The sequence below is a fragment of the Sander lucioperca genome, chromosome 24, assembly GCF_008315115.2.
Source record: "Sander lucioperca isolate FBNREF2018 chromosome 24, SLUC_FBN_1.2, whole genome shotgun sequence".
NCBI lineage: Eukaryota > Metazoa > Chordata > Actinopteri > Perciformes > Percidae > Sander > Sander lucioperca.
Window position 1 is genome coordinate 17,262,663 of NC_050196.1, and position 20,000 is coordinate 17,282,662.

Consider the following 20,000-nt stretch of genomic DNA (forward strand, 5'->3'; position numbering starts at 1 on the left):
ACACTATAACCGTGTAGCACGAGTAGATACAATTATTGCTTTCCGTCAGATCGTTTAGAGATCTCGACATTGCCGACTGCACTTGAAGGCAGCTTCATTTCATAAACCTGTGTGGATTAGGGTTGAGATGCTACGGTCCACTATAGGGGTGTCTTACAGACAGACACACACACACACACACACACACACAGAGACAGACAGACAGACAGACACACACACACAGAGACAGACAGACAGACAGACAGACAGACACACACACACAGAGACAGACAGACAGACAGACAGACACACACACACACACACACACACACACACAGAGACAGACAGACAGACAGACAGACACACACACACACAGAGACAGACAGACAGACAGACACACACACACAGAGACAGACAGACAGACACACACACACACACAGAGACAGACAGACAGACAGACAGACACACAGAGACAGACAGACAGACAGACAGACACACACACACAGAGACAGACAGACAGACACACACACACAGAGACAGACAGACAGACACACACACAGAGACAGACAGACAGACACACACACACACACGAACGGGACAGACAGACAGATGCACACACACACGAACGGGACAGACAGATAGACACACACACACACACGAACGGGACAGACAGACACACACACACAGACACACACACAAACGGGACAGACAGACACACACACACACACACACACACACACACGAACGGGACAGACAGACAGATGCACACACACACGAACGGGACAGACAGATAGACACACACACACACACACACACACACACACACACACACACACACACACAGACACACACACAAACGGGACAGACAGACACACACACACACACACACACGAACGGGACAGACAGATAGATAGACACACACAGAGACACACACACACACACAGACACACACACACACACTCTCTCTCACACACAGACACACACACACACACACAGGTCATCAGACCTGATCAATGACCAATAATCAGAACCAGCTGCAGGTCACATGACTCGGCTGTCTAAAGTCTAAAGATCAGAAATTATAAACTCACCTGATGAAACCATAGACAGTATATAAGAATGGACCAGCAGGTCCTGTGTCTCTGGACGGAGACCAGTGAAGGATATTAGAAGATCTTTCCCGGTGATGGCTGAGCGTTACTGAGCAGCCTCCAACTGAGCTTGAAGACGTAGATGTGACGTGAGCAACCTGTCTGAAAATTGGAAGTCTTCTGGTAGCTGTGCCAAGAGAAATCTCAATCATTCCCAATCTAGCAGAGACGGAGAGCGTAGGTATATGTAAGGAGATAACATAGACACAGGCTAATTATTGATCACTAAAATGATAGTTAACATTAGTAATTAAACTTAAACAGCTAATGGAAGTCCAAACTGCCTGAGAGCTTCTCCTGTACTATACGGTAATTCCTCTACTATGAGACAGTAAGTCTCGTGGTTATGACCCAATCGTTAGCCTATTTTTATAAAAACGTCTGCTACGGAGCCATAACGTGAGCTACAAGGTAATGGAGCCTTTTATACATTGCCGTGTTTCTTTAGAAATAAACAACGGACAAATAGAGTCTTTAAACTCTTCAGATGTAAAGTTATTCTCTGTCAAAGTGACGTCAAAATGAATGGCAGTCAATGGGATGCTAACGGGGGGTGATGGCTTGGTAGCAGCAAAATGGCGCCATAGGAGCTACGCGGTCCGAGGAGAAGCTTACCCCCTTGGTTGAAACCTATTTAGTTCGTTCCTTCCCTCCTTTTCTTCCTTCCTTCCTTCCTTCTCCTCCTCTCTCTCTCTCCTCCCCCTCTCTATACTTCCTTCCTTAGGTCCTCCCTAGTCTTTTATCTCCTCCTCCCCCTCCTCCCTTCCTTCTTTCCTCCGTTCTCGTCCGTTGTCTCTTCTCCTCCTTTCTTTTATTCCTCTCTCCTTCCTTTCTTTCCCTCCCTCCTACCTTTGTTCCTCTCTCCTCTTTCCTTCCTTCCTTTCCCCCTTTTCTCCACCTCTCCTCCTTCCTCAGGTCCTCCTCTCCTCTTTCCTTCCTTCCTTCCTTCCTCAGGTCCTCCTCTCCTCTTTACTCCCTTCTTTCCTTCCTTCCTCCTTCCTGATCGATTTATCTGATTTACATCCTGATGAACTGAAAATAACTAACAACTGTTTCTCTCTTTTAATTCCTTCCTTCTTTATTTCTTCTTCCCTCCCCTATTTCCTTTCTCATCCCTCCCTCTTTCCTCCATCTTTCTTTCCTCCCTCTTTCCTTCATCTTTCTTTCCTCCCTCTTTCCTTCATCTTTCCAGCCCTCTGACTATAGTGGGTTTTTCGGCTCCGGCTCCAGAACTTCCTCCAGGGCGAGTTCAGCTCGTGCGAGCCCAGTGGTGAGCACTCATCTCTGGCTGTCAGTCTGACCGTCTTCCCCCTCTCTCCTCTGGATCTCTCTCTCTCTCTCTCTCTCTCTCCCCATCTCTCTCTCTCATCTCCCTCTCTCTCTCTCTCATCTCTCTCTCTCTCTCTCTCTCTCTCTCCATCTCCCTCTCTCCACTCTCTCTCTATCTCCCTCTCTCTCTCTCCTCTGCTTTTCTTCTCTCTGTCTCTGTACACTCAGTAACTCCAACATGAGAGCACTGATGTTAATATTATATAAAGTGAGTAAATGTTCTGGCTGAATAAAGTGTGTTTGTGTGTTCAGGTGGAGGAGAGACCGGACAGAGACTTCGCTGATAAAGTAACTTCATCTTTATTATTCTGCAAGAGTTTGTTCTCCAGTTCTGCCACAATTTATATAGAAATTAGATTTAAGTTTGTAATGATGAAGATGTGTTCTCCTCTTCCTCAGGGCTCGAGGACGGCGTCGACGCTCTCGGCCGCCACGCTGGCGTCTCTGGGCGGAGCCTCCTCTCGCAGAGGAAGCTGCGACACGTCGTTCTCCGTGGAGACGGAGGCGTCCATCAGAGACATGAAGGTACACAGACTCAACACTATAATTATAATAATAATAATAATAATAATAATCCTCCTCGGTCTAATCTGACCTGTTTTCAAAAAGTTTCTTTATCAGAAATTTGGGTTTCTTTAAAAAAAAAGTGACAAAAATGTCCAAAAAAACCTTTAAAATTTTGGGGGAAAAAACACAAAAACTTCAAAAGGATCAGAAAAAGTCCAAAAAAAAAGAAAAAAGTGACAAAAATGTCAAAAAAAGTGACAAAAATGACAGAAAAGTGACAAAAATGTCAACAATTGACAGAAAAGTGACAAAAGTTTAAAAAAAATGACAAAAATGTCAAAAAAGTGAAAAAATGACAGGAGAGTGACAAATGTAAAAAAAAAAAAAAAAAATGACAAAAATAACAGGAAAGTGACAAAAATGTTAAAAAAAGGTGACAAAAATGACAGGAAGTGACAAAAATGTAAAAAAAAAAAAAAGCTTTACAAATTTGGGAGAAACTTCAAAAGGCTCAGAAAAAGTCGACAAACGTTGAAAAAAGTGACAAAAACATCGGGGGGGGGGGGGGGGGGAAGACGACCAAAACGTTGATAAAGGTTTTTATTATTTAATTTTAAATTTTGACCCAAAAAAACAGGAAGTTGCAGGTCGACAGGAAGACACCCTGAGGGTTAACTTACCACTCTGATAACCTCGTGTTGACCTGCAACTTTTAGTTTTTTTGGGTTAAAATTACCTGGTCGCCTGGGTAGCTCACCTGGTAGAGCGTGCGCCCCAGGTACAGAGGCTCAGTGCTCGCCACAGCGGCCGCAGGTTTGACTCCGACCTGCAGCCCTTTGCTGCATGTGTCATTCATCCCCCTCTCTCTCCCCGTTCATGACTAAGCTGTTCTGTCAAATAAAGGCCAAAAATACCCCAAAATTCTCAACGTTTTGGTCACTTTTTCCGACATTTTTGTTGCTTTTTTCAAAGTCCTTTCATCAGTTCTTTTTTTCAAATGCTATAAAATTAAATTAAACACCCAAATGAAATGAAAGTAGTGAACTTATCATTTATTTTACATGTGAAGAGCGTCGTATGGAACCATCCACGTTACTTTTTTTTTTTTTTTTTTTGAAAATTTGGTTGAAAGAAATCCAAATTGCTGATGCAGAAACTTTTTGAAAATGGATCAAATTCGACCCGAGGAAAACAGTATGTAACAATATAACACGGAGAAACGTTACGCTAATGCAAACCACATGTGTGTGTGTGTCCAGGACTCTCTGGCGGAGTCGGAGGAGAAGTACCGTAAAGCGATGGTTTCTATCGCTCAGCTGCACAACGAGAAGTCGGCTCTGATGTATCAGGTGGAGACTCTGAAGGAGGAGCTGGGAGACACGGAGGAGCTGCTGTGGGAGTCCCGGAGACACTGTGACGACCGCAGTAAGGTACGGACACAGAGCCTCAAACGTCAGAGTCAAACACCACTTTATATTCTGCCTGTACGGGCCAGAAAACACCAGCGTTTGTGGAAGAGTGAAGCGTAGAGGTGTGACGAGATCTCGTCCCAGTATCAGAGCAGCAGGACGTTCCCCAAAGTTCTGTCTCCCTCTCTCTCCTTCTCTTTCTCTCTCCCTTTGTCTCCCTCTCCTTCTCTCTCTCTCCCTCTCTCTTCTCTCTCTCTCTCTCTCTCTCGCTCTCTCTCTCTCTCTCTCCCTCTCTCTCTCTCCCTCTCTCTCTCTCTCTCCCTCTCTCCCTCCCTCTCTCTGTCCCTCTCTCTCCCTCTCTTTCTGTGAAATTGCGTTCGCTAAACCCACCAGACTCCATGTAAATAATCACTACTTTTATCATCGTAAAACACACTTCATTCAAAGTGGACAGAAACTAAATAAAACTACCAAAAGCCGTCTTGCTTCATCTTTCCACTGTTCCAACAATCACCACTCTGGTTTGGTTGAAATAAACCCTTAATTCACCCATTTACATGTGGAAATATGCTGGCTCTATACACGCTAAAAGTAGTGATTATTTACATGGAGTCTGGTGGAAATATGCTGGCTCTATACACGCTAAAAGTAGTGATTATTTACATGGAGTCTGGTGGAAATATGCTGGCTCTATACACGCTAAAAGTCCTGATTATTTACATGGAGTCTGGTGGGTTTGGTGATGGGGATTTCACGGCTGTTTCATGTTAAACTAAACCATTTTATGGAGTAAAATTACGACTGTATATTTTGTCTTTACGGTAGAGAAAACAAAAAAAAGAAAAAACGTACAAAAAAGCCAATGTAAACTTCGTAAAGAGTGGGAGAAGAGCTGAGTAAATGTGTATTATTTTAGAGATATCGTTGGTTATTAAGCCTTTGTTTTGTTCTTTCAGGAGTGTGAGCGTGAGCGTCAGGCTCACCGTGTTCTGCAGTTCCAGTTTAAAGAGATGGAGGAAACTCTGAGACAGGCTGAAGCACTGCTCACGGTCAGTCTCCCGTCAACAAACTGTCAACCTTACAGGATGAAATGTAGTACATCTAGGGGTACTTAGGAGGGCTGCAGGGGGTACGTGTCCCCCTAGGGGTACTTAGGAGGGCTGCAGGGGGTACGTGTCCCACTAGGGGTACTTAGGAGGGCTGCAGGGGTACGTGTCCCTCTAGGGGTACTTAGGAGGGCTGCAGGGGTACGTGTCCCTCTAGGGGTACTTAGGAGGGCTGCAGGGGGTACGTGTCCCACTAGGGGTACTTAGGAGGGCTACAGGGGTACGTGTCCCTCTAGGGGTACTTAGGAGGGCTGCAGGGGTACGTGTCCCACTAGGGGTACTTAGGAGGGCTACAGGGGTACGTGTCCCTCTAGGGGTACTTAGGAGGGCTGCAGGGGTACGTGTCCCTCTAGGGGTACTTAGGAGGGCTGCAGGGGGTACGTGTCCCCCTAGGGGTACTTAGGAGGGCTGCAGGGGTACGTGTCCCTCTAGGGGTACTTAGGAGGGCTACAGGGGGTACGTGTCCCTCTAGGGGTACTTAGGAGGGCTGTACGTGTCCCACTAGGGGTACTTAGGAGGGCTACAGGGGTACGTGTCCCTCTAGGGGTACTTAGGAGGGCTGCAGGGGGTACGTGTCCCACTAGGGGTACTTAGGAGGGCTGCAGGGGGTATGTGTCCCTCTAGGGGTACTTAGGAGGGCTGCAGGGGGTACGTGTCCCTCTAGGGGTACTTAAGAGGGCTGCAGGGGGTACGTGTCCCTCTAGGGGTACTTAGGAGGGCTGCAGGGGGTATGTGTCCCTCTAGGGGTACTTAGGAGGGCTGCAGGGGGTACGTGTCCCTCTAGGGGTACTTAGGAGGGCTGCAGGGGGTACGTGTCCCTCTAGGGGTACTTAGGAGGGCTGTACGTGTCCCACTAGGGGTACTTAGGAGGGCTACAGGGGTACGTGTCCCTCTAGGGGTACTTAGGAGGGCTGCAGGGGGTACGTGTCCCACTAGGGGTACTTAGGAGGGCTGCAGGGGTACGTGTCCCTCTAGGGGTACTTAAGAGGGCTGCAGGGGGTACGTGTCCCTCTAGGGGTACTTAGGAGGGCTGCAGGGGGTATGTGTCCCTCTAGGGGTACTTAGGAGGGCTGCAGGGGGTACGTGTCCCTCTAGGGGTACTTAGGAGGGCTGCAGGGGGTACGTGTCCCTCTAGGGGTACTTAGGAGGGCTGCAGGGGGTACGTGTCCCTCTAGGGGTACTTAGGAGGGCTGCAGGGGGTACGTGTCCCTCTAGGGGTACTTAGGAGGGCTGCAGGGGTACGTGTCCCTCTAGGGGTACTTAGGAGGGCTGCAGGGGGTACGTGTCCCTCTAGGGGTACTTAGGAGGGCTGCAGGGGTACGTGTCCCTCTAGGGGTACTTAGGAGGGCTGCAGGGGGTATGTGTCCCTCTAGGGGTACTTAGGAGGGCTGCAGGGGTACGTGTCCCTCTAGGGGTACTTAGGAGGGCTGCAGGGGGTATGTGTGAAGAGTTCTTCAGACGTCGGAGACAAAACGAACGTTTAGTTAAATCTTCAGTTCAGTCTGATCTTCTTACTAACTCTAACTGATCTCCATCTTCCTCCATCTCTCTGGGTTTCACACTTCCTCCTCCTCCTCTTCGTCAGGAGGTGTCTGAGCTGCGGATGAAGAGCAGCAGTTATTGTCAGGAAGTTTCTGACCTGCAGGAAGTTCTGCAGTGGAAAGAGAAGAAGATGGCGGTACGACCCAGTCAATTTCAGACCACAGATTTAAATGTAAACCCTTCCAACGGAGCACTGACCCACCAAATGAGAGAGAATGAGAGATGAGTGATTATGCGATCTCATAATTCAATGCATAATCAGCCAAAGTCCACATATTTATTTTGGGGGCCGCATTTTTTCAAATACGCCGCACTTTCGCTGCATAAATTGCCGATTTCCGCGCAAAATATGCGGGGCTTGCATGATTTCATAATCCCCGCATTTTAGTTGCAAAAAAGTCACATACAGTATATCTTAGCAGAAAGTTGAAAAATGTTGCGTTTACTTCACACAAGAGCAGCCATTTTCCCCTGTTGCCATGGGAACGTTATGAAGTGACGTAATTACGCGACGTGAACATCATCGAAAAGCTGCAAACCCGCGATGAAGCCACGATGAAACCGCCGTTTTTGCAAGTTCCCACAACTTTATCGCATAAAATTGCATAAATATCCCGCATATTCATCACATTTTTTAAGAAAACGTGCCGCATAATCAAGGATTTTAGCCCAAAACAATCACAAAAAACTCTCTCGCATTTTTCTGGAAGGACGGTCTATATATCCCCCCCTACAGCTCCGATGTTTCCTCGTGTCTGACTCCTCTCTCGGTCAGTCTGTAGTTTCCTCTTCCTCTGTTCCTCCGACGATGCTTTCCTAGCTTTCTGCTTCTGTTTAGCCGGCTCAGCTGTGACGATAGTGTGATAAACTCCATCGCTACCTTGTTAGCCGGTTCCTGAATGGGCGAATGTGTGCAGTGCCGTGAAGCAATTCGTTGCATCGCGAGAGCTGATATCACGCCATACTTCCTGACGCAACTTTCGGCCAGTTGCGAGGCTGGTTTTTCCGCTCACAGGCGCTAGGAGGGAGCGAGACGACCACCATTCAACCCGAAAACAGTCATATAACCATTCCAATGACTCCTCCATTAAGCTAAAAACACTGCATAGTTCCCCTTTAAAGCTTGTTGCACATAGTTTCAAACCGTTCAGAGAAAACGTGTCGTTCAACCATGAAAACGTGGCAGAACAGTTCTTTAAAAACATTCCTGTTGAACTTCCTGTTGAACTTCCTGTTTAACATGAACTAATACTTCTGAATGTTTCCTCTGTTTCACTTCTTCACCTTTACTGCCTCACCCTCTTCCTCACACTCTTCCTCTTCCTCTCCTTCGCCTTCTTCCTCGCGTTCTTCCTCGCCCTCTCCCTCGCCCTCTTCATCTTCCTCTCCCTTGCCTTCTCCCTCGCCTTCTTCCTCTCCCTCGCCCTCTCCCTCGCCTTCTTCCTCGCCTTCTTCCTCGCCCTCTTCCTCGTCCTCTTCCTCGCCTTTTTCCTCACCTTCTTCTTCGCCCTCTTCCTCGTCCTCTTCCTCGCCTTTTTCCTCGCCTTCTTCCTCGCCTTCTCCCTCTTCCTCGCCCTCTTCCTCGTCCTCTTCCTCGCCTTTTTCCTCACCTTCTTCTTCGCCCTCTTCCTCGCCCTCTCCCTCGCCTTCTTCCTCACCTTCTTCCTCACCCTCTTCCTCGCCTTCTTCCTCACCTTCTTCCTCGCCCTCTCCCTCGCCTTCTTCTTCTCCCTCTTCCTCGCCCTCTCCCTCGCCTTCTTCCTCACCTGCTTCCTCACCCTCTTCCTCGCCTTCTTCCTCACCTTCTTCCTCGCCCTCTCCCTCGCCTTCTTCCTCGCCTTCTTCCTTGCCCTCTTCCTCACCTTTTTCCTCGCCTTCTTCCTCTCCCTCTCCCTCTTCCTCTCCCTCTTCCTCTCTCTCTCCCTCGCCCTCTTCCTCGTCCTCTTCCTCGCCCTCTTCCTCGCCCGCCTCTCTCAGGCGTTGGAGAGGCAGAGAGAAATCTCCGACATCGTTCGGATCGAACGTGACCGGCTCAGAGACGAAGTCGTCCGACTCCGAGACTTACTGAAGGTACTCGGAGGAGCACCTGGCTGTGATGTGCGACATCACACAGAGAAAGTCCTCTCATTGGTTATTGATGGACAGGTGAATGACCTGATGATTTCTTCCCTAACAGGAACACGGCGTCGTGGTCACCTCTCCTGAGGTCTCCACCAACGGGGAGACGGGGCAGGGCGAAGCCGAGGATGATGTCAGCGCAGAAACAGCCTCCCGATTGGCTCAGGAAATGTCTCCTGCTGGCAGAGAGAGCATGCTGGGTAAGAAGAAATGTGTGTGTGTGTGTGTTTGTGTGTGTGTGTGTGTGTGTTCCAATAGTTAAAAACAGATTTAATCAAAACAAACAATAACATGACAGTTTTAATAAATTGATGAAGGTAATTTTGTCATATTTTGGAATAAATGATCTCCATGTCTGAATGTTTAACACATGCATGCCACTTACACAATACTTGTTTAATTTTCTGATGAGAACATTTGGTGACTTCTATCAACTAAGCGTCATGTTTAGGTTGGATGTTTTTAGGTTGGATGTTTTAACCCTCTGAGGACCAGAGACGCTCCGGGGCGTCTAAGCGACGTACGACAAAACTCTGACTCAAAAAGCGTTATTACAACATTTCAACATTTATTTACTATTTGAATAATTTTTAACCCTAAAGACTTTGGTAAACTCATTTAAAGCATCACAGACAGACACACATGTATATACACACACACACACACACACACACACAGAGACACATACATACAGACACACACACATGCACAGACACACATACACACACACAAGTTAAGGTTTGTTTTTTAGAAAGAGATTTGAGGAATTTCAAAGAGCCAACATCAACGTTTCAGCTTTTGCACCAAATTATCTCTTCACACGTTTCTCTGGGACAGATTTGGGCGTCTCTATACGTAAAGCTGAGTTAGTTCTGAACATTTTGTTATGAAACACACGGGGATCAGTGTTATAGAAATACTCTAAAAAGATAAATAAGAAGATGTGTGAATATGCCCTTAGACCTCAGTGGGTTAAAATGTAGCATCTACCTTCCAACACATCAGCATCATCCTGAAGACTGAAACAAGAACTCTCCTTTAATTCTTCTGTGATCAAGACGTTAATTCTTCTGTCGTCGGTTCGGGCTAATTCCCAACATCTTTACCGTTAAATTCTCCGTTTGGTCGTCCAATCTTTTCTTCATGATCTTTCAGGGAAAGTTCGGAAGCAACAGCCAGCAGAGGGCAGCGAACTCCCGCAGGACGACAGGAAATACAACCGCTGTTCCCAGTCTCGTAACGCAATATCCACCGGCGACCAAACCAAAATGGAAGCTTTAAAACAAGTGAAGGGGTTCGTTGAACAGGCCAGAGAACAAACAGAAAAACAACCACGTAGGAACAAGAACGCAAGGAAACTACCACGAAACAGAGGAAGTGAAAAGGATCCAACCAAAAAGTTTGACATCAGACGCCAAGGAAAAACTTTGTTTACAAAACAACCAATGGAAATTGAGCTAGGAACGTGTGAGCCGAAATCTTCCGTCGCCCGATTTATTGTTGTGACTCAAGACAATTCCTCTGAACGTCCGGAATGTTCCTCTGAACGTCCGGAATGTTCCTCTGAACGTCCGGAATGTTCCTCTGAACGTCCCGAATGTTCCTCTGAACGTCCGGAATGTTCCTCTGAACTTCTGGAATGTTCCTCTGGACTTCCGGAATGTTCCTCTGGACTTCTGGAATGTTCCTCTGGACTTCCGGAATGTTCCTCTGAACTTCTGGAATGTTCCTCTGGACTTCCGGAATGTTGCTTTGAACTTCCGGAATGTTCCTCTGAACGCCCCGAATGTAACGACCAGACGGATACATCAAAGTCGTCCATTAAATTAGTCCCAGGTGAGATGTGGAAGGACTGGAGTAGTTTGAAAAATAAGATTCGAAGCATGCTGAAAGGGTTTGTTGAAAAACAGAGTTGTGCAGCTAAAATCTCAAGAAAATTCCCGGACGTCCCAGAATCTCTCAATCGATGGATTTCAGATTTCGTAGACTTGGCTGCGGAGGATGAAGTGCCTTTGGAGGACTTAACAGCAGGAAGTAAAAGAACAGCAGATCCTGAAAGTGAGGCGCAGAGCGCTGCTGGACATTCGACGATAGTTAAAGACCGTTCGGTCTCAGAAATGTTCGAAGTAGCATCTCTGGAGGTACATCCACAAACCTATCCAAGGAAAGTTTGTGAAGACGTTCAGGAGCCTCGAGCAAGTGCTGACCAAGACGCAACAGGAAGTACCTCAGGAGGCATTCCTAGAATGTATAATTTTTCGCTGAAAGTCACTGAATCTTCTCCAGAAGAAACGCCCGGTGCGAACTCAGTTGACATAGAAGATGAAAAGCAAAGTCAGAGCGATCCAGCAGTGATGAGCTGGTCTGAGGAAATAGTTTTTGTTGAATTTTACTTTGCCGAACCTGCAAAACCCAAACGTGTTCCTGTTGAAGAAGTTGTTGAGACGCAACTCAGTAGGCGTCGAACACTATCGACAAACTCTCAAAGTTCAACGGTCAAACGGCTTTTAGAAATGACTGCAGATGAAATCAAGGCGATGGCAGTTCCAGAGCTGCTGTTGATGAGCCTACAGGAAGGGATAATTGAGGATCAATGTATTGTCGAGTCAAAAGGATCGACTGCTGAGGATCAGGAGGAGCTGTCGGTCGGAGACTTGGACAGCTGCGAGGAGGCGGCGGCAATGCAACAACAACCAGCGGTCGAGGCTGTTGTTGGAGATGTTTCAGAGGCGAGCAGCGTGAAAAACCTGAGTAAAAGGAGAGGATTCGGTTTGCGCAGCAGGAAATACGAACACAAAACTGACTGCAAGATTTCATAGATTAACAAAAAACAAACTGAAATCTGAAAAACAGCTGCAAAGATTATAGATCAATCGGTTAGTTGTCTACTAAATTGAGTTTGAGTCAGTTTATAAGGAAAGTCTGATTCCAGTTTGTTAAATGTGAATATGTTCTAGTTTCTTCACTCCTCTGTGACAGTAAACTAAATACTTTTAAGTTGTCGACAAAACAACATTTGAGGACATTGAGAAAGATTTATCGGCAATGAAAATAATAGTTAACATGATTGACTTCACAAGATTGGTTAGATTTGGACATATAACCTTTTCTATTTTTTATGTTATAAGGCCATTTATGCCACAAACTGTACCCTGACTACTTGGGGTCAGCCCTATGTTCCCACTGCCCTATGTTCCCACTGCCCAATGGTCCCACAGCCCTATGTTCCCACTGCCCTATGGTCCCACAGCCCTATGTTCCCACTGCCCTATGCTTCCACTGCCCTATGCTCCCACAGCCCTATGGTCCCACAGCCCAATGGTCCCACAGCCCTATGTTCCCACAGCCCAGTGGTCCCACAGCCCTATGTTCCTACAGCCAATGTTCCCACAGCCCAATGTTCCCACAGCCCTATGTTCCTACAGCCAATGTTCCCACAGCCCTATGTTCCCACAGCCCTATGTTCCCACAGCCCTATGTTCCTACAGCCAAATATTCTCACAGCCCAATGTTCCCACAGCCCTATGTTCCTACAGCCCTATGTTCCCACAGCCCTATGTTCCCACAGCCCTATGTTCCCACAGCCCTATGTTCCTACAGCCAAATATTCTCACAGCCCAATGTTCCCACAGCCCTATGTTCCTACAGCCCTATGTTCCCACCACCCTGTGTTCACAGCCCTATGTTCCCACAGCCCTACGTTCCCACTGCCCTATTTTCCCAGGGTTAGTGTTGGCTGGGGTTAGGGTTAGTTACCAGATTTAGCTAAAAGCTACATTCCATATGTAGTCCATTGCTACTGGATAATAGGTTGGGTGTAATTGGCTACCAAATTGGGAGAAACGGGGATAAAATCTGATACAAATATATGAAAAGGAAATATGGGAACATAGGGCCTGATTTTGGAAAAAAAAATCTTAGAACTGTGGGAACATAGGGCTGTGGGAACATAGGCTGTGGGAAGATGATGTGTTTAGTGTCAGCTACAAGCGATGGATAAAGGGCTTTCACACAGGGAGTGACGCTTGGCCTGCGTAGTCGCGTGGATCTTGCGCTCCTCCTGTGAAGGACAACGCTCCGCGAGTAAACGCCAGGCGATCAATGTGTGGTAACCATGGAGATACTAAGCACTACTGTATCCCTGCCGTACATCTGAATGAGATTAGCTGACAGTGGGAACATATATCTCTAATCACAGGCTGATTTATAACAAATAGTGGTAATACTAGCCTTCCCTAACCACAGACTGTTGTTATTGTTGATAGCTAACGTTAGCTTAATTAGCATAGTCATAATTACGGACGTTACTCGATAAATCCAGTCTTGGCCGTTGCTCTGACAAGCAGACGCCCGGCTGTCTATGTCCTGATAACTGTTTAGAAAACAGTTTTATATTTTAGTGAACTCACAAACAGAAGAATCCGTAATTTGTTCAACACAATTCATGTCAATTTCAATTCAGTGTGTGTGTGTGTGTGTGTGTGTGTGTGTGTGTGTGTGTGTGTGTGTGTGTGTGTGTGTGTGTGTGTGTGTGTGTGTGTGTGTGTGTGACGAGCACGAACATGAGTTTCACGGGATTGCGCCCGCTTGTCGTGTCGTCTGTCAAACTGCCCGCTCGCCTCTCATTGAAAATGAATTAGGCGGCGCGACAGTCGCTCCCCGTGTGAAAGAGACCTTAAGTTGTCTGGTGATTGTTGGAGTTCAATCCTCATTCTTGAACTGTTGTCTTTCATAAAACCAATATATTTTCTTTTAAAACGCTTTCAATAAAGCAGAAATCTCCCCTTTGTGTTGGGTTTCTGATCTAGTTTTTGAATTCTGGGGCAGAAAGCTCAACCTTACAGCTTTTATTTCCTGTTTTCTGTGGTTGAAAACATCCACTGCTACGATTATTGGTTAGAAATGTAGTGCAAATATGATTCACAATAGTAGTTTAATCATAGTATAGTATAATTTAATCATAAAAGGAAATAGGTCTTCACTAGGGTTGGGTATCGTTTTGGTTTTTTTTCCGATACCGGTGCTAAAACTATACTTTTAAAACGGTGCCGGTGCCTGAACCGATACTTAAAAAAAATAGGGTAATAGGGAATAGGGTATTTTACAATAACTTTGAATGCACCACGAGGCTTACTAGTTTCAAGTGAACGCACCGTCTGTGTTGTTTTTCCGACAAAGGCAGCTACAGACTGCTTAACGTCCCGCCGTTGGATCCTCTCCAGTGAAATACAGTCACACTTTACACCGTTTAGCTGTCAGCATTTTAACCAAGTTTAATACAGCTGCTAGCTAACGGTAGGCTAACGTTACCTGCTGCTAAGTGTAGTGTTAACTAGCTAACGGTAGGCTAACGTTACCTGCTGTCAAGTGTAGTGTTAACTAGCTAACAGTAGGCTAACGTTACCTGCTGCTAAGTGTAGTGTTAACTAGCTAACGGTAGGCTAACGTTACCTGCTGCTAAGTGTAGTGTTAACTAGCTAACGGTAGGCTAACGTTACCTGCTGTCAAGTGTAGTGTTAACTAGCTAACAGTAGGCTAACGTTACCTGCTGTCAAGTGTAGTGTTAACTAGCTAACAGTAGGCTAACGTTACCTGCTGTCAAGTGTAGTGTTAACTAGCTAACAGTAGGCTAACGTTACCTGCTGCTAAGTGTAGTGTTAACTAGCTAACGGTAGGCTAACGTTACCTGCCGCTAAGTGTAGTGTTAACTAGCTAACGGTAGGCTAACGTTACCTGCTGTCAAGTGTAGTGTTAACTAGCTAACAGTAGGCTAACGTTACCTGCTGCTAAGTGTAGTGTTAACTAGCTAACGGTAGGCTAATGTTACCTGCTGCTAAGTGTAGTGTTAACTAGCTAACGGTAGGCTAACGTTACCTGCTGTCAAGTGTAGTGTTAACTAGCTAACAGTAGGCTAACGTTACCTGCTGTCAAGTGTAGTGTTAATTAGCGTCACATGCAACGATGCTCGTGTTGCCTCTAACGTCTGTTTCAGAGCATCAGAGAGCAGCGCAGACATTTAAGAGGCACCGAAATCTGCGTTGCTATTCGGTCCAGTAGATACCGGTCGTTTAGACACCGGTGCCGAATTAGCACCGGGTCTCGGTACCCAACCCTAGTCTTCACTGAGCCAACAAATCTAATTCTAGTTTCCGTAGGTTGTCTTGCAGCCATGTTGATTTAATTTCCTGTATAGTTTTATTATTTAATTTACATTTTGTATTATCAGTATGTGTCCAGTTCTTTGAGATTTTCTTGCGAGTGATATCTAAACACTTTACAGGGGGTAAGAAACTGTATTTATTACCTCATTTATGATTTTATTTTGTATTTTCTTTGATTTATAATTTATTTTGTGAGTCCCTGTTTATGTATGTGATGAATGGGAAACAATTGCGTGTTTACAACTCAATCCATAATTATTCGGGGGGAAATAATTGGGAGAAAATGTTGTTTGTTACTGTAATAGAAATATGATGAAGCAACGAACCAAACTGTCAATAATTCCTTTTATTTTATATTAACTCTGAATGTACTATGTGTGTGTAATTAACCATCTAAAACTGTCCAACATGAAGCTTTAATAAGTAATTTTTTGCCACTAGAAGCAAATAAACTCCAAATTAAACCACAACAACCATAAAGTACTTTATTAAGTAGTAATCATGCCAAACATGTTGGCAAAAAGCTGCCTAACATGATCAACAGTCAGTGTGTTTCACGCAGTTTAAAAAAACGATTACATTCGGGTTAAGGTAATACCCCACGCCACAAGAAATAATATATATATATTATATTTTAGTGAACTCACAAACGGAAGAATCCGTCTCTTGTTCATTGATTTGCGCTGCGCGTCGCTCACGTAGGGAGAAGTTCAACACAATTCAACTCTTGCAGGCATGCGTGTGTGTGTGTGTGTGTGTGTGTGTGTCGGGTGTGTGTGTGTGTCTGTGTGTATCTGTGTGTGTCGGGTGTGTCTGTGTGTGTCGGGTGTGTGTTTGTGGGGAGTGTGTGTGTGTGGGGATTGTGTGTCTGTGTCGGGTGTGTGCACGTATCCGACACACACAGACACACACACACCCGACAAACACACACACACACACACACACACACACCCAACACACAGATACACACAGACACACGTGTGTCTGTGTGTGTGTGTGTGTGTGTGTGTGTGTGTGTGTGTGTGTGTGTGTGTGTACCCCGGTTTACTGCTGTAAACGCACTGACTGACTGAGTGTATATATAATTACTTGTGGGGTTCCTCAGGGATCTATTCTCGGTCCTCTATATTTCCAATTTGTTAAAGATACATTAATTGTTTTTTGGGTTGTTTTTTTTGGCCATACATCAGGAAGACGGCAAAACTTTAACTTCTGGAGCTTCTGTTCTCTTTATTGTTGTATTGAATAAAGAAAATTATGCACTTATTTTAACCCTGAATACTTTCCCATTTGTTTCTGATGTTCATCTTGTGCTCCAGATAATTTAAAGTTATCTCTTCTGTTGTGTTTCAGAGCTCCGGCTGAAAAAACTATTTGAGGAACGAGAGAGTTTACAGGACCAGGTGATGTTTGTTTTTGTTTTACACATTTAGGATTACATTTAAATTAGGGCTGTCAATCAATTAAATAGTTAACTCACAATAAATCCCACATTTTTAATCTGTTCTAAATGTACTTTAAAAGTAGGGCAAGGTACCGAATTCAATACTTTTTAGGCACCGATCGAATTGCCTCTAAAGTATAAAGTATAGAAAAAATGACTCGTCGTTCAACACCCAATTTAAATACCTAAGGAGTAAATCTCATCAGCGTCAGGGAACCAATCAGCACACAGCATGCTTCTACCAAGATCTAATAATGTCTGGGATTGGCTGTCACGTTACGCATCGTAGAAAAACTACGTCACACAGAGATGGACTCACGTAGTAGGAGCTGGAATACTTTTAGGTAGGTAGGAATGTTTCGGGCGCCTGGGTAGCTCACCTGGTGGAGCTGGCGCCCATGTGTGGGGGTTTGCTCCACTGCACAGCGGCCGCGGGTTCGTCTCCGCCCTGCAGCCCTTTACTGCGTGTCATTCCCCCTCTCTCTCCCCTTTCATGTCTTCATCTGTCCTGTATGAATGGAGGCCTTATTAAAAAGTAGGGATGCACCAAATCCAGATTTTTGGGGTTCAGCCGAATACTGAATTCACTGGTTAAGATTCAGCCGAATCCGAAACTGAATACCGAATCCTATTCCCAGTTTTTAGTAGTGACTGTCCTTCCTTTGCCGTACCTGAAGTTGCTGCATTTTGGCTGCTGTCTGTAGATTCCTTCATCACAACTCGTATTCTTCCAGATGTTTCCTACCAGATGTTGTAACAGCGGTGATGTTGTGTATAGTTTAGGGTCCTCGCCACCACCAGACTAATCAGCATTGTTGATTGAACATGTAGCTGGACTTGAATGTCCTTCTTTTGACTGAAAGTACTGCCAAACTACACTTTTTCTGCTCACCAGTTCCATTTCCACTTTCTCACAGCCTGCTGCATTGAACGCTCCACCTACGTAAACACCTTCCCGTAATCAACGGCGCCGTCATTACGGCGACCAGCGTAGCGCACATAGTGCAAGCGTAGGGTTCGGTGCGCTGGGGAAAAATTCTAAAAGTTCGGCAGAAACCCAGCCCCGTCAAAAAGCCCAATATTCAGCCGAATCAGAAGCTGAATCCTGGATTTGGTGCATCCTTAATACAAAGGAATGTTTTTTAAGTATTTAATGCTCAAGTGGTATTTGAGACTGGATGTACTCCTGTAACTCAGTTTACAAATCAACAGTACATGCAAATAACTTTAGTTTTGTGGAGCGGCCCGAGGCCCAAATCACAGAACGCATGTGCGTAAAAAAAACACCATAATCTGTAAAGTTATTAGTATTATTCATATCTTTTAATTGGGGTTTCAGAGAGACCTACTACTGCTGCTTGGGTACAAATTCTTGTTCCAAGTACAGGATAAATGGCTGCAAGACTTCAAAATACTTGTGAATGGAGCCTCTTGTAGCGTACTTAAGTTTCTCCAGCTTTAGATGTGCCTTGACACTTTCTACCCAATTTGAATGGGGTGGGGGTTTGTTAGATTTCCACCGTAACAAGATTAGTTTGTAATAATGAAGAAAAGGCATCAGCCTGAGCACATGTCAGTGAAGCTCCCTAGGTGCTACCCCAAATATTGCAGTTGCTGGATTTGGTTGTATGTCTTAATAGGTCTCAAAAATGGCCACCCAATCACAGTTTTTTGTGTGTTTGTGTGCAGGTGAGGCTGTTAAAGTCTCAGCTGGATCGGAGACAGAAGAACGGGACAGACGGAGTCCAGGATCCAGAGGGGGACGGTCAGGAGAACGGGATGGACTCTCATCTTCTAGAGCTACAGAGTGAGAACCATAGAAATAAAACTGATAGGAAAAAAGGCCATTTCCATTAAATCAACGTAGCAGAACGGTCAGAACAGCAGCCATTTTTATGTGTACCATTGCTGTGGTAACGTATAAACTTCCGATAATAAGCCGACTTCCGGCAAGTCGTGGAGCTGAGGTTTTACTGTACGTAGACACCGCCGCCGACTTGAGCCGGTCGAGGACGCTGGTCAGAAAGTCCGGGGAAGCTGTTTGAGGCTTTGGCCGCTCTGACGTAGCAGCATTCTATGTTCATCATGGAAAAAGATCAAGCAGCCACTGCACGGCCAAGACACTGACACTAGAAACCTTTTATAAATGACATATATAATGACAGAATGTGTATTGGTTGTTGGTTGCAGCGGTGTCTGTTAGCAGTTAGCTCGCTCGTTAGCCGCTGAACCGCAGCAGCGTGCAGGCAGAGCGAGCAGCCGCCAGCTGTTGATCCGTGCAGGACTTCACCGTGAGCGGACTGTTTAGAGACCATGTGACCGGCAGGTAACGTTAACTGGTCCCTATACGCAAATATCATAAATGATAGGGAACCCAGCAACGGCCATGATGAGCTTCTCCTCCTTTTTCTCTGAACTAATGTTTTGGTAGGAACCAAAGTTTACATCGTATGTTTCTCTGGAATCAGCCAGCGTGAAGGACGTCTATATTCTGATTGGTTGCCGCTGAACCGCGTCATAGCTCATTACCATAAAGTTGACCTACTTTCAACTTTCTGATTGACGCTCTGGTTGCTCAAAACGTGACGCCGACAGATTTTCCGCTCCTTGCAGCTGAGAGAAGCAGCTTCCATTGAAAATGAATGACTTCCTGTATCTTTAGAAGATCAAGTCGGCGGCGGTGTGGACGGACAGTAACAGTAACGGACAAACGAGCAGCGGAGTAGTCACGTTACGAGGCAGAGAGCCGGCCGCTAAATGACTCCACTTAACTTCATGCTTCATCCACACAAAGCACGTTGCTGTTGCCAGGAGTGACGGCTTTATTCGGCTCGTTTTAATGTCTTTGTCTCATTTTTAATCCTTTTTGTCTTCTTAATCTTTGTTGTAGTTGCTTCCCTTTGATCTTCTTCCTTTTCTTTTCATCGTGCATCATCTTCTCGTTCTGCATACTTCCGTCAGTCCACTGCTAGTGGTCACTGACCACTTCCTGCTGTAGTCCCACTGCTAATGGTCACTGACCACTTCCTGCTGTAGTCCCACTGCTAATGGTCACTGACCACTTCCTGCTGTAGTCCCACTGCTAATGGTCACTGACCACTTCCTGCTGTAGTCCACTGCTAATGGTCACTGACCACTTCCTGCCGTAGTACACTGCTAATGGTCACTGACCACTTCCTGCCGTAGTCCACTGCTAATGGTCACTGACCACTTCCTGCTGTAGTCCCACTGCTAATGGTCACTGACCACTTCCT

The 20,000-nt window shown here is 45.8% G+C and overlaps 1 protein-coding gene across 14 annotated transcripts in view; it reads left to right on the forward strand.

Moving 5' to 3' along the window:
* lrrfip1b (leucine rich repeat (in FLII) interacting protein 1b) overlaps positions 1-20,000 on the forward strand; it is a 33,892-nt gene that overhangs the window by 10,542 nt on the left and 3,350 nt on the right. For 5 of the 14 annotated variants that reach the window (XM_031292181.2, XM_031292185.2, XM_031292182.2 and 2 more), the window contains 9 exons: positions 2,323-2,400; positions 2,712-2,747; positions 2,859-2,984; positions 4,226-4,396; positions 5,332-5,424; positions 7,067-7,159; positions 9,001-9,093; positions 9,200-9,341; positions 10,297-12,163. In XM_031292181.2, the coding sequence (XP_031148041.2) occupies positions 2,323-2,400; positions 2,712-2,747; positions 2,859-2,984; positions 4,226-4,396; positions 5,332-5,424; positions 7,067-7,159; positions 9,001-9,093; positions 9,200-9,341; positions 10,297-11,960 (2,496 nt within the window). In that variant the 3' untranslated portion in view covers positions 11,961-12,163. Of the gene's footprint in view, positions 1-2,322; positions 2,401-2,711; positions 2,748-2,858; positions 2,985-4,225; positions 4,397-5,331; positions 5,425-7,066; positions 7,160-9,000; positions 9,094-9,199; positions 9,342-10,296; positions 12,164-16,655; positions 16,706-18,435; positions 18,554-20,000 lie in introns of those variants that run through there. The other 9 variants (XM_031292188.2, XM_035998750.1, XM_031292193.2 and 6 more) reach the window with 5 other exon arrangements.